Source organism: Cinclus cinclus, chromosome 2, assembly GCF_963662255.1.
Source record: "Cinclus cinclus chromosome 2, bCinCin1.1, whole genome shotgun sequence".
Taxonomy (NCBI): Eukaryota; Metazoa; Chordata; class Aves; order Passeriformes; family Cinclidae; genus Cinclus; species Cinclus cinclus.
The window spans coordinates 78480709-78508238 of record NC_085047.1 but is presented as its reverse complement, the minus strand read 5'-3'; the positions used below and the strand labels follow the sequence as shown (position 1 = coordinate 78508238).

Here is a 27530-nt window from a genome sequence, read left to right as displayed (position 1 = left end):
ATGGGTAGGTGTGGCGGTGTGGGATGGGGCAGCCCGGAGTGGGCGGCGGGGTGGCGGTGCCCGGCCAGCGGCAGGGATGCCGTCCCGGGAGGAGCATCCCTCCAGCCGCATCCCTCCGAGCCGGGTGATGCGGGTGTGAGCGCGCCGGGCTGTGAGCTGACAGCATGGCCAAGGGAATCGCCCGCCCGGGGCTGGCTTTGCTGCTCGGTGTCGGTCTGAGGAGGTCCCCGTGTACTCTTGGGTCTCTACTCTCCGTCGTCCTCGGGGCAGCTGTCCCTCTGGCAAAGATATATCCTGGTTTATACTACTCTGCCTTGAAATCCGAGTGAGAGCCGTGAAATGGTGCCTCGGTCTTTGTAAGCTCTGTGGGCTGAGCCCCTGGAACCGGTAAGGTTCATCCTACACTGCACGTTTAAGGCATGTGGAGCTTGAGGTCTGAGCACAAGTAAATTACGATGTTACTCACAGATGTTAGATAATGCTTTTTCATCGAGAGTGTTTTGCCTAGGGTTGACCTAGTGTTTTTAAAATACATAGATACACAGCTGGAAGATAAGGGCAGAACCTATTTATCTAATTAATCCTGAAGTTTTTTTTTCCTGTCTAAACAGGAACACCGAGTTGTAGAGGTACAAAAATGACTTTTTTGTGATGTATCTCTCCATTGCCTTTTGTTGGACCTTTGGTCCATAGCAAGCAGTTCCTGGGCTGAAGAAACCTTGTCTCACGCACGGAAGGAACATGAAATGCTCATCCTCCATCCCAAAAAGAAACCTACCCAAAAAAGTGCCATTGCATCTTCAGCAAGCAAATCTGTGTTCTGAGGACAAGCGACCATAGTAGTGAGCAGGCAGGACATGTCAGTGGTTGTGCCAGATGTCTTGCCTGCTTGTGCAGACAACCAGGAAAATGGTGATAGCTCTGTGAAGAGAAAGAAATGGGATGCAGCTGTGTCTGCTCATTTAATATCAGGCTTGCTGCTTTATTGATTTGCTTGGATAGTTTCTGTATTGGTGCTTTTCTGGAATAGCAAGGTGTGAAGCAGGGACTCCTGGAGGAGGATATCCTGATGGTAGCAGCATCCCTGTGAAGGTGCTGTAGGACTGCTCCAGGGAGCAGAGGCAATAGGCTTGTCTGTACCCCAAGTCAGGTGTCAGGACTGTAGGGTTGGTCTGGAGCCAGAAACCTCCTAGATGACAGTATGGGTGTGTACAGATTTATATTGTGGCCATGGACAAGAAGAATTTCATCCAGGCAGAGCTACTGGTATGACTGCATGGAGCGAGGCAATGTGACCCCATCTTGTGTCACGGACTGTGAGCTGCAAGAGGTGCAGCATCCACTACATCTCTGTGACTGCAGGGAAGGAACCACACTGGTGGGACAGGGTTGGGGCTACAAGCCTGCCTCACCTGACCTGCAAGTTTGGGAAGGAGAGAATGGCCCATTGATAATCATTTAAATGTGGTGCTGAAGCCAATAATGGAGTGGCTGTTGACTACTTGCCTTTAAAAATACTAAATGCCTTAAGGGAATACGAAGTGCTAAACTGTTGAAAGCTTTATATTGAAAAATGTGGAGCTCTTTGATATTTTTGAAGGGAAAACAAGCAGTTCTGCAAGTCATTCTTTGTGGGGAAAGAATAAGAGGAGCTGAAGGTTGCCCCAAAGAGGGACTGCTCCAACATGCCACTAGCAAACTTCAGATTTATCACTGCCAATTATCCAAAATGATGGATACTCTGTGCTTTGTAGGTCAAACCCTGGAGTTGCCTGACAGTGGAGTCCTCAGTTTAGGTGCCTGTGTTGAAGGGTTGGCTTTAATGCTATCTGGAGTTTCCCCAGCCCTCTCTGTAAAATGAGAATAGAGGGGTAAAGTCAAAATGTTTAAAAATAATTGTGTCTCTTTAACATTGAAGTCAGACGATGTTCTCTGAAAAAAAAATGCCTCTGTGATGTCCTTTGTGTAAGGTTTCTTGCAGAGGTGATACTTTTGCCATCAGGAAAGCAGAAAAAGCCCCAAATCCAACCAACAACCAGATCCTAAATATTTTTGCCCAAGGCTTATCTAAGAGACAGGAGTGAGCTTCCCAAATTGTTTTCCTCTGTACATTTTATAAAAAATTGACAGCGTGATGCTCATGTGCTAAAAAGGCCAACAGGTGGAAATAACCAAGGAGCTGATACAAAGGTGGGGTGTTGCTGACACCCTGGTATCCTTCAGTGTACCTGCTCATGTGGGTTGTGGAAGGGACATTGCCAATAACTTTAATTACTTGTGTATCTGCATGTGCCCCAAACTAGGTGTATTAGCACTTTCAGAATGTTGCTTGCACTCTAGAAAAATATATTCTTGAATCACCTGCATAGTACTATTGTCTCTGTTATGAAGGTACTTGTGCACAGGAATGAAGGAAAGAATCAGAATAATCTGTTTTAGCAATTCCTGAAGATTACTTGATTTATCATTGTGTCGAACACTATGGTATTGCTGTCAGCTGTTTTTGTCTGTTGTGAACTATGGACTAAATAATGATTTTTACAAACATATTTTTCTTATAGAGATATACTATGGGCTGACTTGATTTACAAGCAGGGATTTCAAAGTTCACATCTTGTACTTGGTCTTATCTTAATGATAATGAGCCTGCTCATGTGGCTTCATGAAAAATGTTGACATCCGCTATGTGGGCACGGGCCCTTTATCTGACACAGTTCAAGTTCAGGCCTTCAAGCCTATCTCCTGAGCTGAGGAAGCCCTGCAGGGCTCTACTTGGAGTGTTGCCAGGGGTAAAGGGCCTGCCAAGAGCCCCTGGAAGTGACTTCAGGGCTGCAAGCAGCTGTCTGCTCTTGCTGCCCTCAGTGGGACCCCGCTGTGCTTCCAGGTTAATATTCAGGTTATGGGAATACCTTCTGAAGTGGATCACTCAGCTGGGGCTTTATATTCAGTCCTCTGTAAGTCTTTTTTCAGGACCTGACCTCCATCCCTGGCAGGGCATCTAGAGTCTATTCTTTAATTTTGACTTGCCTTCAAGAGTGAGTTGTAACAGGACTTGTCATCTATGGGTGGCTGGTTTATCACCACCTTGAATGATGTGTGGTGAGCAGCCCTGGGCTGCTTTGACTCCTCAGCCCTTTTGAGCTTCTCCTGCGAGTGTATGAGTTTATGCAGACCCTGAAAAACAAAATGCTGTCAAGGGAAGTTTTGCCTAATAACTATGAAAAGTCTCCCTTTAATAAACTGAAAATTACTCACCCTGACTAGCACTGTGTTTATATTTCAATATGTATTTAGAGTTGAACCTTTTTTGAATTTACTATTGGTTTTAAGGGAGCATTACTTATTAGTTGCCATTAACTTGTAATTTTTTTTTTTCCCTCCACAGGTGGAAAAACTACTGGCAAGTCGGTAAGTATTGTTTTTGCCTCATAAGAAGTAGCTCTACTGACTCTCAGGTTAAATTGTTTTGGTTATCAACACCCAAAATAAAAATCACCCTATGAACATACATTAAATGTATAAAATGACGACTTACTGGCCAACATGTACAAAAGCAGCCTAGTGAATTATTAAATTCCAGCAAAGCATCCGTTTGCTCAGCACCCTGATAAAATGTCTGAAGAGCCTTTGCTGACTGAGCAGATGTTGGTAGGGAAGAGATTGGTCCCTGGAGCCCATCCTTCTTGTGGCTGAGTTATCATCACCCACTTCTCTTGAATCTTTGAACCCAAGCAACCTGAAGTCTGCCTCTTGCATTTCTTATCTTGCAAGGTTTTACTCCACAGGCTTTCTCTCATCTTAGTGGCTTCCTCAGCAGTCAAAGTCAAAGCTGTGCAGCAGGGTGGTGTTATCCCCAGGGCAGGGCAAGGTTACAGAGGGCGTGATAAAACATAACCTTCAGGTTACCTTTTTGGTGGTGTATCTGGTGCTTCCTGACCAATGAGGGTTACAGCAGAAAAGATTTTGGTAGATGTGTGTATGGGCACATGAATACTGTAACATTGGAGGAAGACAGTACAGTGCAAAACAAGGACAAGGATACATAATATATTAGCAAGGATTAATTGCATAGTCTCTTCTTGCTTGTAGCATCTTGTGAAAACAAAGCTTGCCACCTGGGAAGGACCCAACAGCTTTCTCTTGCATGCCCCTGTCCATGCTCAGCTCCAGCTGTGACATGTAGACCCCCTTCATTTTGGGGGCACTAAAATCCCACCAATGGATGCTGTGCCAGCATGGGAATGCAGGACAGCTCCACCAGACATATAAGCACTAGTAGCTTGAAACAAAAATCTAGCCTTGCTGGATTGTGATCTCCCCAGACCAACATGTAACACTCCCAAAGAATAAGGTCTCGCTTAGGGTGATGGCAGAACATTGGGGAGTTTTGTGAGAACCCCAAGTGGTCAAAAGATTTTAGTGAGGTTTTAATCAATTCCAATGGAGATGGGTCCCACCAGTTCCTGGGCCAGGACTGCTCTATCTTTCTTTTCCTCTGTAGGCAGGACAGACAAGGGGAAAGTCTTTGTTCTGCTTCAGGAACAGACATTCTGTCATATCCACTGGGCCATTCCCAATTACAAGTAATGCAGCCTGGGTTGCTGTTTCAGTAACTAACTTAACAAGTGCTGAACCAAGACTTCTCCATCTCATGACCATTTGCATGGCTTAGGGGAATGCTGTGTGGACGAGGCACAAAGCATTCCTCTGTGTGAAGTCCAGCCTACTAAAAACTGTGTCCAAGCTGGGAGTAGTTGTCCAAACCTCCTGCTGCCTTCAGCTGAAGGAAATGGGCAACTTCAAGTGAATTTTATCTAATTTTGGGATACATGTGAATAGTCTTCCTTTGGGGACAGCTTTTTCTGCCCATGGAAGACCAGATAAATGAAGAGGGACAAGCTGATATTTAGGACTCAAAACTTGTGTGCTCTAAAGCTGGAGGAGTCCCACGTGGCACTTGCCTCAGCTGAGATTGGGTTCATCCTGTGAAGCCTGCTTATCAAACCATGAGTAGGATATGCAGTATGTACTTGATTCTACAAACAACAAAGGTTGACACTGTCCAGGCTACTCAGGCATCCTCACAACAGCCAACAATGTTCCTTGTTACTCTCTTATTTTCATTTTTTGCAGGAGTCCCAAAAAAATCCTGTTGTATCACCCAAGTCTCCAGGTGTTGTGTTGTTTGTTCAGACTTTGCTGGACTAAACTGGCTCTCCAATTTACTTGTCAGGCATGATTTCCCTGTCTAAGGTTTCTTCCTTTTCATCTGCAAAGTTAACTTCTTCCTGTTTCACACAAAATGAAGATTAGTTAATTCCTAAACCTTTGCAATCCAAACATTGCCATTTTTAAAATTAAACTTGAACACAGAGAAGAACTATTTTGTCTCTGGAATAATCTGAAACATCTTTAAAATCCAGTTTTTTGCTATTTGCAGAATTAAACCCATTAAAAAATATTACAAGGGAGGATTATGTTTAAATTGCATTCCCATTAATTTTAATAGAAATTATATCATATATTCATTGACTCCACTAAGACAAGTACGTGATCAGAAATTAACCTTCTTGTTCTAGTGACCATATCAGATTTGTATCTGATGCATGCTTTTTAACCATTGTCTCAATGGCAAGAACTGCACGACAGTGACCATGGACATGCCTGTTGCAGCAGGTGAAGGCTCAGTGAATCTGGCAACCAAAGCCATGCCAATTTAGGTTAGGAATAAACTCCATTTTATCATCAGGTCTGAAGAAATGAAGGATTTTGTCAAGCAGAGTATTTTTAAGGATAAGGAATTTTCCTGAGAGATTTGTTTGAATGAAAAGATCTGTTTGAATTAAAAGTTTATTTGTTTTAATTGCAGATGCTTAAAAGTAACCCCAAGCTTCCAACTGGTGTACCACAGGGGTTTGGTGTTGCGTGTTTTGGTTTTTGATTTGTTGTTTCAACAAAAAACATTGGCTTTTTGCATATTTTTGTATACCAATCAAGATTGCTGTAAGAGTTAGGTGCTGGAGACCTCAAATGTGCATAGTGCAACACTTGAAGGTCACTTCTAGCGCTGTTAAAGGTCTCTTGCAAAGGGCAAGTGAGAAGTGTACAGACCTCTGGGGACCAAGAGAGGGAAGTGAGAACTGACTCTTGGTTCAGGTAAACTACTGGCATCCCACAGAAGCCTGTGCAGCTGCTGGACCCTGAGTACCTACCCACTCCCACTGGGTCCATGTTGAGCTTGTTTAAATTGTGGGTTGCCATGAACAGTGTCAGTCTGGGTTGCACAGCTCTGATCTCGTGTTGTCTTGTCCCTCCAGGTGCTCTGCTTTGGATTCCCTTTGAGCATTTTCTTCATCGTCATCAATGAGTTCTGCGAGCGGTTCTCCTACTATGGCATGAAAGGTATGTCCCTTGTCTCCTTGTGCTGAGCATTACCCAGGCCTTACTTGGGTTTGTAACCTGTTGTTTTCTTGTTCTTCCTACAGCTGTGCTCACTTTGTATTTCACACGTTTCCTACACTGGGATGATAACTTTGCCACTGCCATCTATCACACGTTTGTTGCTCTGTGTTACTTGACGCCGATCCTTGGAGCAATCATTGCGGACTCTTGGCTGGGAAAGTTTAAGTGAGTGCTTCCTCAGAAAGCAACCAAAGATCTTGAAAGCTCCCCTAAAATCAATCTTATTTAAATCATTACCTAAAACTGCAACTGTGAACGACAGCTTCAGAGCTGGTGTTGACTACTCCAGGATAGCTTGTTTTACTTCACCAAAGCTTGAGGTTTTCACTGTTTCAGCTCAGACTGAAAACTGCACTGTGAATTAACAAATGTTCCAGTTCTGCCAGTTGGTTAATGGTGGTAATGTGCTTTCCCAATATGCTGAATACTTTTTCTCTCAGCTGGACAAAATGTAAGCGAAACTAAGGAGAATATTCACCAAACTGTGAAAATAGGTACTGGGGATTATGATTACATAGGACGGTCTCTTTACTTGTTGCAAGTGGCCACTGAAAGAGTGAATTACTGTCTTATCTGGTGTTAACCGGGCCTTAGAATAAGTTTTAAAATACTTTGTGATTCCAAAATTGACAGATCAGTGAGGGTTCTTACTTAGTAGCAATTCTGCCTCTAAATGGTGTCTTCTGTGTCTTTAGCTGCACTCTAGCTAGTCAGGATAGTACTATTGAAGTGCTTTGAAATGTAACCAGATTATTTCCAACAGCTCACTCTCCCGATGTTTTGATTCTAAAATTGTTTACTTTGCCTGAAAAAAGACACAATAAAGATTTTATGGAGGGTTATGAGCCATGAATGTAAGCAGGCTTGCCAAAGGTCTCCCAGAAATTAGCGAAGTGCTGTGCAGTCAGCTGCACTGTCTTCTTCCGCTGTTGTGACAGCCCCTGGGAGCCCAGCGCTGTGACCACGGCCCTGTGTGCTCTGTGCAGCTGCTCTGAGCAGTGCAAACTCACTGCAGCTAGCTGGATGTCCTACAGATTGCAGTCTAAATATATTAGGCAATCTAGACTTGCTTGTCTAGATGCTGTGGTATATTTTTAAAATTTATTTTGGCTTTGACTTGTTTAATCAAGATGAAACTTTGCAGACCTAGCATCTCTTCTCCTTTGGTTCTTAGATATGCCAGTGCCATAACTGAAAGGCCCAGACCTTTAACAGGAGCTTGTTAGGATGTCTTGTATAAGAGGAAAATATGTTTTAGGATATGTCATAAGGCTTTAACACCCTAAAATGCAGCAAGGTGTCATGAGGAAGGTTTAAACAAGAATTTTTAAAAAATCTATGATGACAAGAGGAAGAGTAGGTTACCTAAGTACTGTTAAGCACTCTTAAAGGAGAGACTCCAGTCTTCCACAGTCCATGTACTTTGTGCAATGTCTGTCAAGGAGTATACTGGGACCTGCTCACATATCATTGAATGTGAATTTCTTGGGGAAAAACAGTACAGAAATCAGGTATTTTTTAACTGTGTGCCATCAATGCAGGGCCAATCATATAAGTCTTTGCAATGGGTCTATAAGCCTCACAAATAAAACCCAGAAGTTTCTCTCCTGATCAGCTCAGGTTCAACTTCAATTGGAAACTTTTTCCCAGGTAGTTAGGTGATGAAAGTAACTCTACAGAAGCTCTATTAAAAAAAAAAAACAAACAAAACAGAAACAACAAAACATTCAATTGTTTTATTTAATAGCAATTCAATACCATTAAACCAATTCAGTACCAATATCTATTCAATGCTATTAAACAGCAGACTCCTCGTTGCCCCACTTTATGGACTTTTTCACTCTGCTACAGGTGAGGGCAATTTAAAACCTTGTTTTATAGTGAGGGGAACTTGGTCAATGTCCCTCTTGTGTCAGGCTGCTGCTTCAAGCTTGCTGTATCTCTTGCCTATGTCAAATAATTGGATTGTTCTAGCTCTTTGAGCACTGTCTTTCATGCTCCTGCCTTGCACTTTGGGACTACTCCTGAAAGCTGGGTTTTTAAATAATTGCACATCATTGCACTTCCTCCAAATTTGAGATCTGTGTCTGTGCCTATTGAATGGAGGCCCACCCGACGACACAAGTGAACATGGGTTAAACCACAGCCTCATCCTTAAGCTTCAACAAAGTTAAAATGGAACATGACTTTACTTACAGAAAAGAGGATTGACCTTACACCCAGGCTGGGAGGGCTGGTGATTATGCAGTACTATCATCCTAGGCACCTCCTGGCAGAGGAAGTCAGGCTGAAAGTCTGCAGCCTGCACTCTTCAGTGGTGCTCCCACTCAGATCCAAGTGTAAAAATGTTGGTACGCTTGCAGCCGAGAGAGTGGGGGTACAGAGTTTTTGTTCACAACAGTATTTCAGGGGAACTTCCATGTTTGAAGCAGATTTTAATTTTTCTTTTTTCTTTACTCCTGCAACTGGAATATAAAAATAGCATAGTGAATGTTTAATGATACTTAAATCAATGTAAATTGCAGATTCTCATTTTGCAGAGTAATCCATTTGATCTCCAGCATATAAAATATAAGAAAATTGGATTATTGAGTTGGTCATTACAAAGGCAAACACTGAAGATATTTAAGTATTTCCTGTGACCTAGTGATAGCTATAGAATCCATGTTTTATCTTGCCTTGCTTAATTAACTATACTGTACCTGCAATAATAATAAAAATAATAGAAATATTGTGGCAGTAGCTTGTGGCCAGATTTTTGTAGTAATTTCTGATAAGTTCGGTCCATAACTTACTCTATCTGTTAATTGTTCTCATTACCAGGAATCTTTAAAGTAATCAAAAGCCTGCATTAGCTGTGTAATTATCTACGTGCAATTGTGGTCACATATCTAAGAAAATGTGTCTCCTCTCTTGACAACAGGACCATTCTCTACCTGTCCATTGTCTATGCTATTGGGCAGGCAGTGCTGTCTGTGGGCTCCATAAGTGAACTGACGGGTGGCTCTGCCAATAATCTAGCACTAAACATGTGAGTTGCCTTGTATGCATTTGTTTTGTTTTTTTCCCCAGGCTGGTGAAGGGTGGGACAGCTTAAATTTATGTTACTTAAATTTCAAATGTCTTTCAACCAGCCTATTATGTATGCTGCAAGAACTAACACAAAATGTTTTTTTTTTTTTTTTTTTTTTTTCTTTTCTCTGTTGTTCCAGTGCTCTGTCAATGATTGGCTTGATCCTTATTGCCCTCGGTACTGGTGGGATCAAACCTTGTGTGTCAGCATTTGGTGGAGATCAGTTTGAAGATGATCAGGTAACAATGTCTTTCAGATTTTCAATTATATAGATGCTCTTACTAATGTTTGACTGTTATGGTACTCTAATAATATACACATTTAGACAGGTGCATCACTGCAGGTTTTTCCTGAGGAGCTGAAGAAGGATCTAGTTAGTTATTTGTCTTGAACTTTGAAACCAGAGGTGTTGATTTTTTTTTTTAATCTAGACTCATCAGTGTGGTTGTGGATAAGCTTTCTAAATATCTTTGTCTTTACTGTAGGAAAGGCAAAGAGGCACCTTCTTCTCTCTCTTTTATTTGTCCATTAATGCTGGAAGTCTCTTATCTACTCTAATCACTCCAACTCTCAGAGGTAAGGTCACGTGCTTGTTGACAATTGTTAAACACCAGAAAAAGAATGTTGGATTGAAGTCCAGTTAGGTTTAAATTAAAGTTCTGTTCTCTGACATACTAGAGTTATCCAGCAACAGTCTTCAGTGTGCTATCCAGCTTCTCAGAGATGAGGTACTCTCAAAAACAAGCCAGTTGAAAACCTTAATTGCCTTTAGGATCAGAAGTACTAGATCTGAAAAGACATGCTGGAGTTAACAGCTTGTATGCATAATGCATGTTTTAATTCCACAAAGGTACAAATGTGTCACTTCTTCCAATACCTTTATCACACCAGAAAAGTTGCATTGCTTCCTGAGAAAGGAAGGGGAGACAGAGCCTTCTCCTCTGAAAGTGTGCCCATGTTAAGTATAGAAGCATCTATGCATGTAGAAATATATTTATCAGTGTGAGAAAGTAAATAATTTTTCATATTGTTAAGTAAGAAAGTTATGTTCTCTTTTGCTTGTAAAGAATAGCATGGTCCTAAACAAAACCCAGCAATTTGTTAACCTATATGCATGTGGATGTGGCAAGCTTGCACAGGTGGTGCTGTATGGATGCGCTTGCCAGCAGTTTCAGAAGGCTGCTTTTCTCAAAAGCAAGGAAGCAGCATGTGAATTCTGGAATAACCCAAAAGCACTGGGCTGAACTTCCGGCCTTTGGATTCCTTGACTGGAAAAGACTCTGTAGAAGAATTTTAGATGTTTGCTTAATGCAAATTCTGCCCTTTCCCAAAAAAGGGAGTAGAGATGCATAAAGCACAATATGTAGTTTACTTCCTTGCTGATACAGGATGGAAAATACCTTGGAAAAAATGACAGATTGAGCTGAGGGAAGTGTTTAACTGTTATGTCTTGTGAATATTTAACCAGAAGACTAACATAACTAAATCAAAACATTAATTATCTGCAAGCTAACGTTTTTTTCCAAACCATACTCTCTAATTCTCCTCTTAGAAGAATCATGGTAAGGAGAATGTAGTAATTTTGTTTAGTCTTCTGTTTTATACTGCCAGTAGCTATGCTTGTACTCAGAGCATCCCTTTAGGATGTATGCTTGAAGTCAATGGAATCAAATCTATGACTAATGCCAAGGAGGGGAGGGGGCTGGTGATAGGGATTTTTTTTCAACAAACTACATTTACATTACTAGAACCTTTGTTTATGAGCTTGGCCCAAAACTTTCGTAATCTAGTTCCTTTCTCACTAAGGACATGCTTTTGACACTTCTAGTGTAATTCTTCATGTCTCAGTATAAAACTAAATGTAAATTTCCTGTGAGGAGATCCTGAGAGGCATTAGAGTGTTTGGTCTTGAGAAGAAAAGGCAAAGGGGCATTTTATCCAAGTATAAAAAATACCTGATGGGAAAGAACGATGAGGATGGAGCCAGGCTTATCTCCGTGGTACCCAGTGTCAGGTCAAGGGGCAATGGGCACAAACTGAAACACAGTAGGTTCCCTCTGAATATCAGGGAACACTTTTTCACTCTTAGGGTGATCAAGAATTGGCACAAGCTGCCCAGAGAGGTTGTGGATTGGAGTCTCCATCCATGGAGATGCTCAAAAGCCATCTGGACACTGCCTTAGACAACTGCTTCCAGGTAGCCCTAGCTGAGCAGGGCACTTGGCCTGGATGATACCCAGGGGTCTCTTCCAACCTCAACCATTCTGTGATACATAATTCCCCTTTCCAATAATGAAAGATAAGTTAGATACTGATCCTCCACTGTGAGGAGCTCAGCAGACAGGTTTGTTGCTCCCCCATGAATTCAATAATTATATATAATGAATAATGAATATACATATACATTTAATAATGAATGCAAAGAACAGAAACCATAAGGACGACATCAGCAGTGCTGACCAGGACTTTTATTTGATGTTACTTTTTACTTCAGCTTCAGAATGTGGCATCCATACCAAACAGGAATGTTACCCACTTGCTTTTGGAGTTCCTGCTATCCTCATGGCTGTTGCCTTGGGTAAGTGAATCTCTTGCCATCCTGTTGCCTCCATAATTAGATATTAACAGTCGCAGAATAATGAACATGTGATAGAAATCTCCAGGCATTGACCTCTAATAGCTGGTAATTTCTGCAATTTTTGACTTGAATTCTTTTTATTGGGTAGGGAGGTGAGTGGGATTAATCTGAAGCACTCACTTTTACAGAAGACTGATATACCAGGAGAGTCAGATGGAGCTGGGGTGAGGCATGAATATGTCTGAATTCTGGGCATTATGTAAATTACTGCCTATGTTTCTTGGATTACTGGTGTATACAAATATATCTGTTGAATGTAGGGTGAGAACTCTCAGAAAATGTGTGTTTTGGACATTAGTTCAGGATGCTATGAGGTAATTGTCCCTACACTGGAGAAACTTCATATCAGTACTTCTCAAACATCTGCATTTTACCAGCTGCGCTACAGGTCACCCCCTGAGCCTTACTGTTGACAAAAAAACTGAGGATTCCATTATGTACTACAGTATTCCTCATGGGCCTGGCTACCAGTGGCCTCGCCTTGCCTATCAGCCCAGCCCAGGCTGGAGGGTGGCTGTGGGGGTTTGCCTGGGTCCTGCCCTGCATGTGGGACCATGAGGCTGAGCAATGTGCCTGGGCCTGGGAGCAGAGGACACCTGGGCGAGTCCTGCAGTTCAGGAAGAGCCTCACATGTCCTTGCACGATGGGAGCTGCAGCACCCTGAGCTCTTGAAACAGAGTCCCTACAGCAAGGCAAGAGCCAAGGTCCTAAATGGCCCTTGTTTTCACCATCCCTCAATTGAGCTAACCTCCCACTATGCACTTAATGTAAGAGTTTCCAAATTTAATTTTTTATCTTGAATAGAAGCAATCTGCTGATATTAATTTTGTTGTTCTCACTGTATGATAGCATGCCAATAGGCAATTACATTGTTTCTTAGGAGGCTTATTCCCATCCTGATTAACTCCTGGACTTACAGATTCCATACCAAATCATTTGACACTATTTTGATTCAATCCTGAGTTGCTTTTGGTTTCTGTTTGAATATTGTAGTTGTGTTCGTAACTGGAAGCAAAATGTACAAGAAAGTTAAACCACAAGGAAATATAATGCTTGAAGTTTCCAATTGTGTTGGAGTAAGTACTGCTTGCATTCCCCATACCCCTGGCAGCAATTCATATAACTGTTCTGTAAATGTGCCTAAATCAGAAATCTGTCTTAATATGAGGAAAGTTTATGAAGTTTTTTTACTTTATTATGGAAGGCTTCTTACTGACACCTCCAGATTTAGACTGTCTTTTTTATGCATATCTTGATTTATATGTGGATTTATACACATAGGAAATGAAATAAGGTGTCAGTGTTATGTAAAAGCTTGTCCCAACTTTTGGGAATTATTCCTTCTGCATTTGTGTACCTTTATGCAGAAAGAGAAAAAGATGCCTTCAGCTGAGTCAAGAGCAGAGTTACTAGTACATCTTATCAGCAGAAACTTATTACTTATTAAAAGAATATTATTTACAATGCAGAGGTTTATTGATCCCCACTGTGTCAAGGAAGTTCAGGGAGGTTGCACATAAGTATGGTCCTGCAAGGAAAGGAGTGGAATCTACATGAATAGCACAGCACATCCCAACTTTGCAGTGCCTCAACTTTGAGGTTACATTTATTCACGTACGAGTTTCTTCATTCTCCATTGTGGTTTGACATTGGGCAAATCCAGGCACCCATGAGAATCATTTGCTTAGCTTTTTCTGCTACAGTTGGGCAAAGGAGAAGGAAGAAGATCAACAAAGGGCTCATGAGTTGAGACAAGGACTAGAAAAAAAAACAACTCCAAGGGCAAAACAGGTTCAAATCTAAAAATATAAAATAAATTTATTATCAACAGAGTCAGAGGAGGACAATGAGAAGCAAACATAAGCTTTTCAAACAGCTTCTTTTTTCCCTCAGCTCCTCCCTTCTCACCAACCGTGCAGGAAGACAGGGTGAGGATGTCTTGGTCAGTTCATCATTTGAGATCTTTTTCCATTTGCTTGGAGAGAGGAGTCTTTTTTCTGCTATGCCATGGGGTCCTTCCTATGGGCTAACAGTTGTTCCAAAATTGTTGTGGCATGGGTTATTCATCCATGGGGTGCAGTCTTTTAAGGATAGGCTGCTCTAATTTGGAAGCCAGGGGCCCCTCTCATTCTATCTCTGTGAATGGAGGCCCTTGCTCTCTTTTCAGATCTCTCACTAGACCACAGCTTTCTCTAACACACATCTGCTTCAGTGTAAGCACTTTCCCCATGGGCTGTCAGTGAATCTCTGGATCCCCTGTGGACTTCATGCATTACAGGGAGACAGTTTGTTTTACCATAGTCCTCACTATAGCTTGCAAAGAAATCTTGGCTCCAATGCTTGGAGCGTTTCCTTCCCCTCTTTCTTTTCCATTGACCTTGATGTCACCATGTTTTACCTCATGTCCTCACTTCCTTCTCTTCTTTGACTAGGAGGAAAACTGTTGCTTATAGGTACCATTATCAACAAGTCCCAGTGATTCAAAGATTGTTGCAGGAACCCACAGCACAGAGAAGTTGATCTTGTCTAGGTTCAGTGTCAGGGAGTTGCTTGTCATGGTTCTGCTGTCGGCCAGGCTGTCCTGCTGCCATTGTGCACATGGTGGCAGCCACCATGGTGCTGGTGCTATTTAATGTCTCTCTTCATGTAGGGTGCCAGGAGGACAAGCTGCTCTCACTGCCTCTACCCTTGTGCCTGCAGTGTGGTTAGTTAGGGGTGGCTAGGCAGGGGTCACGCCAAGCCCGCGCATCGCTGTGGGCAGCGCTGACGTGGCACCTCCTCACCTCTGGGGAAAAAACTGTGCCTGCACTGTTTTGGTTTTCTTCTTAGATATGTCATCACAGAGGCGTTACCAACCTTCAAATTGGGCCATCTTCAGAGCCATCACAGATTGGCTCTGCCAGACATGGTAGAAGCTGTGGCACTCCCCCACACCAAAAAAAGCAGGCTGAGCCAAATCAACACATCCCTACAGACCTGCCAGCTTTACACAACCCAGCCTCTTGCCTATTTTGTAAGCACTGTCAAAAACAAATCACTGTAGGCGACTTTAGCTGTTGCTTAGAGTGCTGCTTCTAAGGCCCATCTTAGCTGTGCATGTTATTCCATGCAGAAAATCTCAGGAGATCTTTGGGATTGTATCTGTGTATATGCAATGTCAAGATGTAAGACATACCAACAAGAAGGAGATTCTTCCTCATAGTAAAATGTACTCCTGCAGCCATTCAGCTCTGAAAACCTGTGCATATGACATTACTGCTGTACATAAGTAAATTTGAGGAAGGAAGATCTTCCAGCTCCTAACAGCAGCCCACGTTGAGAGGGACTGCTCTGAGCTGTTTGGTCCACCTAACCCCAGGTGCATGCTCTGCTATGTAGTGTGAGGCCTTTAAAACAACATTCCCCTGGATGGTTGGAGTGGTCAACAGAAGCCAAGTCACCTTTAGCACCCTTTAAACACAAGGCAGGAGCATAATCTCTAATGGCAAAACAGTTTATAAATATTTGTAGTACCATTAAACATCATTCTGTCTCTCTTCAGTTTGCCATCAAAAACAGGTTTCGGCATCGCAGCAAACAGTTCCCCAAGAGAGAGCACTGGCTGGACTGGGCGAGTGAGAAGTATGATGTAAGTACTGGGAGAGCCTCCTGTGCTGTGACAACCACTGACCCTCAGCTTCTCTCTGTCTCCTCTGATCCACTGCATCATGCACTGGGCAAATAGTTTTGGGCCTCTCCATCATTCAGTAGCTGATCTGGCCAAACCTCAGTGCTCTCCTGGCATTGCAGGTTATCACCTCAGCTCCTGTGGGAGAAAGCAGAGCTGGGTGACTCAGTGCTCTGTGTAATCATAGGCTGTCCAGGGAAATTCAAAGGAGATGAAAAAAAGACTTGCCAAACAAATATGCACACTTAAATTTTTTGGTTAGGAAAGTAGCAAGCATCACCTTCCCTTCTGTACTTCCTATATCTCATGGCTGCAGAGGGGAAAAGGGAAACGATGCTGCCTGTCATGGTTAATGCACAGGGCCATAATACTTGTCTTGGTATGTAACATCAGACTTATGTTTTGGAATTTCAGTTTAAATGGGTAAACACTGCATCCCCTCCAGCCTCAGTATAATTTCTTATCACACCTCTCAAAGCCTTGTATCTCACAGTTCCCAGCTTGTCCATTGCCTACTCTGCACTCTGTCCTGTTGCCAATGGCAGAACAAGCCTTAGCCTGCCACGTGTATTTTCCTTTTGCCTGTATGCTTTGTTCTTATGTGAAAGTCTTCAGTTGCCTATTGTTCAAATGCCCCCTTCCTAGGAAAATGATGTTGCAATAAGTGCTGAATCTCATGCTGCCATCAGTGTACATGCAGAGAGGCCCAAGTCTTTCTGGTATCAGTCACCTTCACCCAGCAGCCCTTCCCACACCCACAAGCAGACTTTGTACTTTTCTAACAGATGTCTTCAGATGTACCTACAACATGCAAAGTTGAGTGTGGGTAAACATTATATGATGGGTCTTTACCTGTTGCTGTGATGTGAGTAACAGTCTGAAACCCTCTTCTCCCCCCCCCCCTCCTTTTTTAACACAATTTCTCTTGTGTAATTTTTATTTTCTGCAGAAACGACTGATTGCTCAGACAAAGATGGTGTTGAGGGTGCTTTTCCTTTACATCCCTCTCCCCATGTTCTGGGCGGTTTTTGACCAGCAGGTAAAGTAGATATTACTTGGCTTGGTAATTAGCGCTGTACCATGTCAGTCTACATACTCTGAGGTCACCAGACATAAAAGGCGCCTACGGGAGTGTGGAAAAACAAATTATTTATCCTGGTTTTATTGCAAAAGGGTAGTCACTGAGCCATGTCTGTACAAGATGATCTGCAGCCAGGGGCAATCTCAGTTTATCTGACTACACCCAGGACGGATTCAATGACTGAGGCATCTCCAGATCTTGTATCAGTCTGGAACTCAGGGGACAAAACAGTAATTTAAAGCTTCCTTAGTTCTAATGTTTCTTCAATTGTCAGTTGTCAGGTGAAATTTAGGGTCCTAGTATAAATGAGCTGGAGAACCAGGGTTTAAATTATCTGGATGCCAGTTTGCTTAGTCGCTCACACCTTGTTATAAATACCTTACACCTTCAAGCAGAAGTATAAGCCTGTAATTCCCATTCATTTGGTGGACTGGGTGCTCCAGACTCACAAAAGCAGTATTCATAGTTAAGCACTGAAGTATGAATTTAGGAAGATGCCTGGGAAAACCAGGGTTTGAAAGCCTTATCCAAGCTGGATGGCAGGAAGTTTGGTCCAGAGAGCTCCGCTATGGAATTCAGAGCTCAGTACTCATTCCATGGGTAATATCTCGGACAGTGCTGCGTCACGGGTGGCTGAAGGCTCACACCACAGACGCAGCAGTAGTGTTCTTGTCATCCTGGGCTCAGGCCTAAAGTCTGCCCCACTTGTCCCAGCTACAGGCAGGATTTTGGGGCAGAGGGCTCCAGGCAGGTCAAGCCCTGGCTTGCCTGCTGGCTTTGGGCTGTGAGAAGGAAGGATGGATGAGTGGGACACTTGGGCTCTGGCTGGTGGCACATGGGCCCCAGGGTGGCTTCTGTGAACAGCACATGGCAGTGCCCTGCACAGGATGGCCCTGCCCTCTCTCCAGCTGATTTCTGCACCTAAGTAATTTTCTGCTGTATTTCACAAAAGAAGTAAATGAAGTGGAATGGACCATGAGGCTCACTTTGTTCAAAGGTTTACATTGCAGGGTAAGAATACTAACACAGCAAGCTAACTTTACTTTTTCTTGTATTGCATGTCTTTTCCAACAGTTCATTTATGAAAACAATTCAAAAGGAACTTCAGAACATTGATTTACTGTGACATCTAATTTTTTCTTCTCTTATTAAGGGGTCAAGATGGACACTGCAAGCCACAGCAATGAATGGGGATTTTGTAGGTTACTTTTAATTAATTTTTCCTTTAATTAACCCTTTTGAGACCCATTTTATTTGTTGTCATAATATTAAAAGCTATTTCTTTTTTTCTTCATCAGGGTTTTCAAATTCAACCAGACCAAATGCAGGTGCGTTAATTTTCTATCTGGCAATTTCAAGTTTTTCTGAAATATTATATATCTATACCCTTACTTATAAAAAGCACTTTGAAAAATACTTAATTTTCTCTCATGTTCATCTTCTCCAGATTGTGAATCCAATCCTGATTGTTATAATGGTCCCAGTTGTAGATTCTGTGGTTTATCCTTTAATCAAGAAATGCAAGCTGAATTTTACGTAAGTTGATGTAATTATCTGACTTCAACAGAGGCTCATTTTAGTGGTTTGTTTAACTGGCTCTTCCACCCCTAATGTAATAAGAGCAACCATTCAGCTATGGATGAAAGAGAAGTATATTTAAAATGGTTTAATACTTTAAAGAAATGAAAATATAAAAAACCCGGAATACTGCAAATGGTATGTAGAGGCATCACAGATTAGAAGAAGAGAATCTAATAGAAGAGTAACAATGTTTTTCAGTTAAGGACAAAAATATTTTGATTGTAGTAGAGATGACCTTGATTGTTTTCCATATCCCCTATGTCTACTCCCTCTCCCTCCTGAAGATTAGGAGGTAGAAATACAACATACATCCTTAGCATTTGTCATGTTTTGGGCTTAAAAGCAACTGAGACACAAAATGTTTCCCCTTCCATCTCAGCTGTGAGTCTGGGTCGCTGAATGCCTGTAGGTGAGCTTTGGGGGCATTACACATTTTTTAATGTTGGTAATGAAGTGGCCAGCAGTTGCCAGAGTACCTGGGGAGGCATAAGAGAATACAGTTCTAAAGCAATTTTCAGTGAACCAAGGTGCAATGCTGTTTTTCCATATAGCTGTGAAAAATCTAGGGTGAGTGCTGTGCTGGAAACACTGTCATTAATTTGTGGATATTCTACACTGGATAAATGATGCCACAAATGAAATACATACCTAAATTTGTCCTTACAGCTTAGCTGTATGCCAGTAGACATCTCCTAATTCAACAAATCTCCCTGATGGCTTTTGTTCAATCTTATTTAAACATAGCAATATGGAGACAAGTTGTCGCTTTTTTTTTTTTTAAAGGCATATCTTCTTGTCTCTTTCTTGTTTAACAGCTAACAGCTGTATTGGATTGGGTTTTTTCCTTCCACAAAAACAGATTTTTTCAGGAACCTAATAATTGTGGTCAGTCAACGTTTGAACCCAGCAGATGAAGAGTAACAGGTTATTAAGTGCTGCAGGAAAGATATTTTTCCTGATAGTGTAGCTATGAATTGAGAGGTGCCCAGCTTAGCAGAAGACTTTCTGTAATAATATCAGCCCTTCAAATGGTGATAATGTGGTAGCTGTGACCATTTGAGTTTTCCAAAGTGGAAAGAAAAAACAAGCAGCTGAAGCTTTGAAATGGCACTTCTCTTAAATCTTACATGTCTTCTCTTGTACTAGTCCCCTGAAGAAGATGACTGTGGGGATGTTCCTTGGCTCTATGGCTTTTGTTGCTGCTGCCCTTGTGCAAGTGCAAATAGATGTAAGTTCAGCCACATGTGGGTATTTACTATTAATATTTAACTGTTACTTGGGGGGGGGAATAAAAGGTGTCCTTAAGGGGAAAATGAACCAAGACTCCTAAATTTAGGGTCAGTCATAAGTAGAGGGAGGAGAAATACATTTCAATACTGTGATTAGCATAGTAAAGTTACTTAGCAACAAACACCATCCTGCAAAACATCACGTTACAATTAATACAAATCATGCGTCAAAGGCAACCTCAATCTTTAAACTGAGACTAAAAGCTGAAAACCACACACTTGCTTGGCCTACCAGAGGGCTGCTTTGTATATTTGACCTCTTCTGATATTTAGACTGGAGGTGAAGTGTTACAGTCTGGGAAGCTTCATCATAGCAGGAGCAAAGATGACTTTTGTTGAAGGAAGGATTTGTCTCCTCTAACCTTCCTTGCCCCAAAGGGAGGTGCCATGCCTGAACTCGCTGAAGCTTTCCCCTGTAGCTGGGATATTGGCAACACCTCTGGGTGGTGATCCACTGCATCCCAAGGTCTGAACAGCTATCTAGAGGTATCTGTTGTGGATGAGACTGCTTTTCTAAGGCAGCTTGTGAGACTAGTAACAAAACCCAATTCAAGTTTCATCTGTCAGACAGTCAGAGATGAGCAGGCAAATGCTAATCTTCAACATGAAATAGTAAAGATTATAGTAATTATAGAAAATTTTCCATGTGACTTAGAGCACTGACTTTACTTTTTTTTCTGCTCTATAGAAAACCTATCCAGTTTTCCCTGCAGCTGGGCAAGCTCAAATCAAATTAATCAATGTGGGTGAAATTCCTGCAACAGTTCAGTTCCAGCCTCAACTTGGAAGTGTGGATGTAGCACCTAAAAAGGAGGTAAGGACACATGTGAAATATTAAAATTAATTGAAATTAATTAAGCTAAAAAAATCTAATGGAGTAAGTCAGACCCATTCTTAACTAATGGTTCACAATTGATTTTTTTTTCTAGGACTTTGTTACTCTAATAATGTTAATGATTTCCTTTTTTTTGTATTGTGGAATGAATTGTTACTAAAAGCACAGTGATTGAAGAAATGGTAACTATGTCAATATTTGAAGTATTACTGCTTCATTTTAACAAGAGTAGGTTTTTTCCCAAGAAACTTATAAACTTAACAGTGATTTGGAACTAGTTGAAAATTTCACTCTTGTTTAAAAGGTTCCATTTCCTAAAAGCAGCCCCTTCCTTCAGTAAATGTACATTCAGCTCTAGTGAGTCACTGCTATTACTGTGAGGGATGACTTACCTGAACAGGGAGCTTCCTTCCTCTGTGGTTACATCACACATTAAGCTTCAGATTTTGCTGCCAAAGAACTTTTTCAGGTTCTAATACAGCACAGCATTGGTAGTTTTATTGACAGCAAAATGTGGTGGCTCTGATGGATGTTTTTGATAAGAGACCTTAGAAAGTGTGTTCTCTGATAGCCTGCAGTTCTATTTCCCTTTAAGAGGAGAGATCCTACTGCAACTTCCTCCAGATTCACCTCAAGTGGAGACAGTGTTGTGAGGAGAAGATAAGGGCACCCAAACTGTATACTGACAGGGAATTGATGTAACCATGGTACATAGCTGAACATGAAAGGTATAGAATGCTCTATTCCCTATTATAGACATTTTATCATCCAGATGTAGATTATAAAGTGTTTTTCATAATCCTATAAAACAAAGGGCCTATTTTAGTGTAGCATTAACATGTTTATTAATGGCTTAAGTATTTTATGTTGATTAAATGCATTTTGAATATTTAAAACATATAATTTCTACTTTTTGGAAAATACTGCATTGCATCTTATGTTAGTGCTACCTCTGCGGCTAAATAGAATTTTACTCGGTGGCTACAGTAAACCTGATTTATCTGGAGAAAAAAACAGGAAAATAAAGCAAGTATTCTTTAATACTTGTGGGAAGCTTGTGTAACTTTGAAGCTTTTGTAACAAATTAAATTAATAGAAAATAATGATCAAATGGAATTAATGCTTGATGTAGAAAGCCGATTGAAAATGAAAGAGGATGTTCGTGAGATCTGGCACTTCAAAAGAAACATGTGTAAACTTCTGACCCTCCCAAGAGCCTATAACATTCCTTCAAAAGTGTAGACAAATATGCAGTTGCACAGAAATCCATGGCAATTTGTTTTTGTAGAGTGGCTACATGATATTTGAGACTTCTAAACTGCAATCATTACACATAACTGCTGCAGTTCTAAATAAAACGGAGTCTTTGGATCTGCTAGAGAGAGAACGCTACACTTTGGCATTTAAATGGGATTCAACACACATCAGTTCTAATTTGGTAAGTCTGTTTATTTCTTAAGATATAAATTAATGTTTTGACAGCTATCTGTGTGGAGTGTGTGAAGCTGAGAGGACAAGCTCTGGATAGCTTTTTTTCCTTTGTCTTGTTTTCTGTCTCTCCTTGTCTCTGCTGTACCAGTAAGACTGATGAGCTGTAGACAGTACACCAGGATGTCCTTTGAAAAAATTAGCAATTTATTATGTACCTTAACAACTACCCTTTCACCAAGACTTACATGTGTGGTCATACAGTATTTTCTAGCAGATGTCTGTGCTAGTAGGATCTAAAGAAGAAGATCTGGAGTCCTGCTTTGAAGCCTCTGTTAATTCCCATTGCTGGGTAGTAATGCATATTTAAGCTGTTCTCTGATGTCAATGACATATTTTGATAATGGTGTCTTCCACCAGATATGGGACAACATCACATCAAAACCAGAAAATGGAAGAAGTCTCGTCAGGTAGAGAGCTTTTTTTGTCTAAATCTTGACAGCAGTGTGACTCTCTCTCTTCAGTCTGTTGTAGGGTAGACTCTTGTTGAAGTATAGTGTCCTATACTGTAGGAACTCGCCTCTTGCTGGACACATCACTTGATGTTTTAGGGGATGGGATAACTTCTGAGTCATGATTCACTTATCTTGCACACCTGGTTTAGGTTTAATTTAGCCAAAATCGGAAGTGTATGCTTCATTCCATTGCCTAGACCCTTTTAACTGGACAAATGGCATGGATTACATATCTATACCTTCTTTTTAATCTTGGATAAGAGGTATCTTCCCACTTCTCCCCTCTCTGCTTTTCTTCTACATCTCCCAGTTGCAGATGCATTACCTACTGGTTGTAGTAGCAGGTGGCTTTTGATGTTCTCCTAAGGCAGTGGGCTGATGGGGGGGTCTAACTGGCTTTTTGTATTAGCTACAGTTCTTAGAGAGAGAGAGCTCTTTAGATTTAGAGTCCTTTCCAAAATGTTAATTGATTAAAAAAAAAAAGGCATTAAACAAGATACATACTGTGCTGCCAATATATAATTAAAACCTGTATTCTTTGACATATGCTAGTTTTGTGTAGCATTTAATCACCCTTCCATTTTAAAGGTTCATAAACAACTTGCCTTTTACTGTCAATGTTACTATGGGGGACACGGATTTTGGAGAACTGGACTTTCTTTCTGTCACTAATTACAGTGTCGTTCCAAAACCAGATGGGTAAGCATTTTCCTTTATCCTAATTTAATCTCCTAGACATACTTGGCCTTGGGAAAAGGGCGCACAGAGCTTTTTTAAAATATGTAATACACACAATTCACTACACCTGTGGTCTGAACTGTGGGGTTTGGGTTTTTTCTTTTTCAGGTCATATACCATTAATGCTTCAATGCCTGAGGCCGCTTGTACAGTTGTTTCAAAGAAATTTGGATATGGCAGTGTCTATACCATTTCACTTGATTATGTGAGTTGCCACTGTTGTTGGATGGACAATATAGAATCCCTTTCCATGTTGACACTTTAATTAAAAAAAAAAAACTTGTAGAATTATTCCTCTTGTCTTTAATAATTTGTATTATAGAATTTTGGTATTTTAAACAGGATATAAAGTCATTGTTAACTATAAAAATAATGATGGTTTTGATAATATCATAAGAAGAATTCATGATCACCACTAATGGCCTTAAATCTTTAACCCTGTTAGACACTACAGATTTGCATGAAGTGTGCTGTAAAAAAAGCTATACTTCATAACTAGGTATGCAGTGCTTCATGTGCAAGCATATTTGTTATTATATGTGCATCATATTTGTTAGTTACTCTGAACTTTCTATATGATTATAGAACTGCTTAGGATGCTTTAACTGTGCACACTCGTTATTACTGTTCCTAAGATGCTATTTTAATTTCCAGTGTGCTGAAAACAAACTTAGCGCAACTTATTTTGAAGATATTGCACCAAATACAGTCCATATGGCTTGGCAGATCCCTCAGTATTTTCTTCTGACATGTGCAGAAGTGTTGTTCTCTGTCACTGGGCTGGAGTTTTCCTACTCACAGGTTGGTATTCCTCTTGTTAACTTGCACCAAGATTCTTAACACATCTTCCATGATCTCTTGTTTTCAAGTGGTGGTTCTGTGCTGCTGCTTTGATCAGCTATGTCCCTCACAGCTCCTAAAAGGATTGTATAGGCTGATGCAAATTGGCCCTATTTCATTAGGTTTTGATGTTTTCCATGAAGCTATGCTGAATTATATCATTTTGAAGGCTTGACTACCAGACCTCAAATTTCCTTCTCACATGTGACTTTACACTGAAAAAAAGTGCAACTGCACTGCTGCTGTTAGACCAAACTGGAGAGCTCTCAAATATTAAATAAAGAAGTATGGGCACTATCTCCATTCCAGTTTACCCCATACAACCTTTTTGTTAGCCTTTTATGAGTGTTTAGTTGTACACTTTTAATTCCTTTGTCTTCTGACTCCACTTTATTAGCTGTGTGTATTTCTTCTCTTAATTCTGAATCTAGAAACTGAAGTGATGAGTATTGTTGTAAGGTGTGATTTGCTAGGTGAAGTGTCATGTCATGTGTGCCATGTGTTACTGAGATGTAAAATACACCTGTTAGTTACCCAATATGTGTAAAGTAAAAGGTGTTATACTTAGTGTGCTAGTGGTCTCTTGCTCCTCAAAGCCTTCTCCAGACCTGTTTAGCTCTCTAGCAATTTTTAATGTCAAAAAATAAATAAACAAAAAGCCCCAAACACCACCAAAACCTACCAAACCAAGAAATCCTCTTCCCTGGAGAAAAACAGTGTTTATTGTAAGGTAAAGAATGCAGGAAATTCATCAGAAAATAAGTGATACTACCAAACCTTAAATGTCTGTCTCTACAGGCCCCATCTAACATGAAGTCAGTGCTGCAGGCAGGATGGCTGCTGACTGTGGCTGTTGGTAACATAATTGTCCTTATCGTGGCTGGGGCATCCACAATTGACAAGCAGGTAAGCATGCAAGGAGTAGGTGTGCTATTATATTACGCTGTGAGAAAGAGTTATTAGTGGTGCTCTGTAATGAATTAAAATGGCTCCCTCAGAGAGGGAAGAGCTTGTGTCTGAAACAGCTCTGGCAGCCCCCAGTTTCAGCTAAATTAAATCAGAAGGAGCATGAAACAGATGTTGAGGCTTTTCAGGTAGAGTTTCTGGTCTTGGTCTCCACCCACACTTGTGGTCACTAGGTCAGCTGTAAAAAAATTTAAGTAGAATTTTAAAAATTTTAAGCAGAATCAGTGCCAGCCTGGTTTAGAGTGAGATTATCTGACCAAAAGGAAGGGGCTGAGTTGCCTTTTAAGTCTTTCATTCACTTCCCAGTTCCTCCAAGAAAAGGATGATGCAGAACTTTTCAGCATTCACAGGATTTTTGTCTTTTCAATGAAGATAGAACAGCTGAAAGGGCCTCAGTTCTGGGTTGCTTTAATATATATTCTATGCATTAATACTTAGTCCTGTAAGCTGTATGATACTTGTAATGTATCTTCAGTTTCACATTCTGAATTTACTTGCTGAAAATACTAAAATGGTGTAATACTCTTGACAAACTATTATTGGTGATAAATTATGCTTTTTTTGTTTTTTTACAGTGGGCAGAGTATGTGCTGTTTGCTGCTCTGCTGTTACTAGTTTGCATCATTTTTGCTATAATGGCTTCTTTTTATACTTATATTGATCCAAATGAGATTGAAGCCCAGTTCAGCAAGGAAGAAAAGGAAGAAGACAAGAAGGATCAAGATGACAATGAAAAGGAAGGTGAAGCTTACTCTCAAATGTAAAAGCTGTATTCAAGGAGTGTTTGTAAATAATGGAAATCCCACTCACTCTCCTGCAGTCAGAGGAATCAGGGTATCAGTAATAACACCTCTGGATTATGTCTTGTGGGAGACATTAAGCAAAACTGTTTTAACTTAACTTAAACTGCATCCTCTAGGGAAACAATAGGAAAATACTAGTCTCTTTCTTGGACTGAATGTGGTATCCTGAAGCAACTCCAGCAGAATTTGCACTCTTAATGTACCTCAATCTTAAATATTATAGCATTAGAATATTGAAATTAGACTTGGAACTATTGAACCCTTTGAAAAGATATATTTTTATACTCTATTTCAATTTTATAACATGAAAGAAACAAGACTTGTCAAGAAACAGCAATTGAAGCCAAGCTCTCTACATGATCTCTCTAGCATCACTGTTACTTGAAAACAGCAGGTCACACGTGCCTTAAATTCTTTTGTACTTCCTTAGAGATAATGGGAGCAAAGCTCTGGCAGTGATCAGATTAAAATGTTGTCTGTGTTCCAAGTGGCAGTAACTTGGATGTGCACTGTAATATAATGCTTTATCTGCCTGTTAACTACCCATTTAACTCCTATTATGTCTTTAATCAATATTAGAAGTCTCCACTCAGGTAAAGTGATAACAGCAAATGACCTTTGGAACAAGCAAGAGCAATAAAACTTGTGTTATAACAAAATAAGGAAAGTGTTTTGAGAATATGGCTTACAGTTGCATGTTAACAAAATTCGATACCACCTCCCTGCTGCCTTTATCTACACGTTCCACCACTTAAAGCTCATGGATCAATGCTGGTCTTCTCTATCTTAATATACCATAACACTTACCAAATTTATGCTAGGGGAGGCTAAATTTTGCTGCCTAACAGGACCTGCTCCCATAGTCTGTGCTGCATGTTAGAGAGTGCCCGTGGTCTGCGTGTTGTTTTGGTAATTCTTGTTCTTTAGGGTCTACATTCTACACTTTTCCCAGCAGCTTGGACTCACTGGCCCCTTCAGTAGTCTGACCAGACATTCAGCTGCTTTCATACCTGTCTTCCAATACTCTTAGGCTATTTTACAGCAATTCCATTTTGGTATTCGTGGGTGCATGGGCCCCTGTGCTCCCTGTTCCCACTGGGGTTGCTGGCACATAGGCCTCCATGTGCACTGAGAATAGACACCCTCACCCATGAAGACAAAAGACAAAGTTTTAAATGGAGTTTGAAAAGGCAAGTGCAAGGTGTTCTTGCTTGTGTTAGAGATAGTCCTGTTACCCCATAGGCAGTAATTCCCTCTTGGTCTCTCAGGTCATCTGGGGGGAGCCTTTCCCATGGATTTGTGATACTGCATGTCCCTCAGCCAATGGAACTGAGGGTCTGCTGTAATAGCCACAGGAGCAACTGGCTCCCTGCTATCCTCTGAGGAGTTAAGGGAATTTTATACTGGCTTTATTTATGGCAGACTAGACAGCTTTTTTTCTGCTGTGCAAGTTCTGCAAAATAATCTCCTAACTGTATCCATAGAATAGCATCATTTGCCTACTGCTCTATCCATGCCATGTGAAATGTTTATTTATCATTTTAACATTACCTTTTTTTCCCTTTGGAATACAGGTCATGTCCCTAGTTTTTATACTACAAGCTGGTTTATTTT

At 41.0% G+C, this 27530-nt stretch overlaps 1 protein-coding gene across 1 annotated transcript; it reads left to right on the top strand.

The window, feature by feature from the left end:
- Positions 1-25877, top strand: SLC15A1 (solute carrier family 15 member 1). Its single transcript, XM_062514933.1, has 23 exons — positions 1-133; positions 3386-3408; positions 6318-6402; positions 6486-6627; positions 9386-9493; positions 9675-9774; positions 10021-10111; positions 12030-12113; positions 13167-13249; positions 15715-15801; positions 16790-16879; positions 18075-18119; positions 18220-18249; positions 18369-18457; positions 19649-19730; positions 20480-20605; positions 21915-22064; positions 22475-22524; positions 23158-23268; positions 23416-23512; positions 23962-24108; positions 24946-25053; positions 25689-25877. The coding sequence occupies exons 1-23, from the start codon at positions 1-3 to the stop codon at positions 25875-25877; spliced, it is 2250 nt and encodes a 749-aa protein (XP_062370917.1).
- The last annotated feature ends 1653 nt before the right edge of the window (positions 25878-27530 follow it).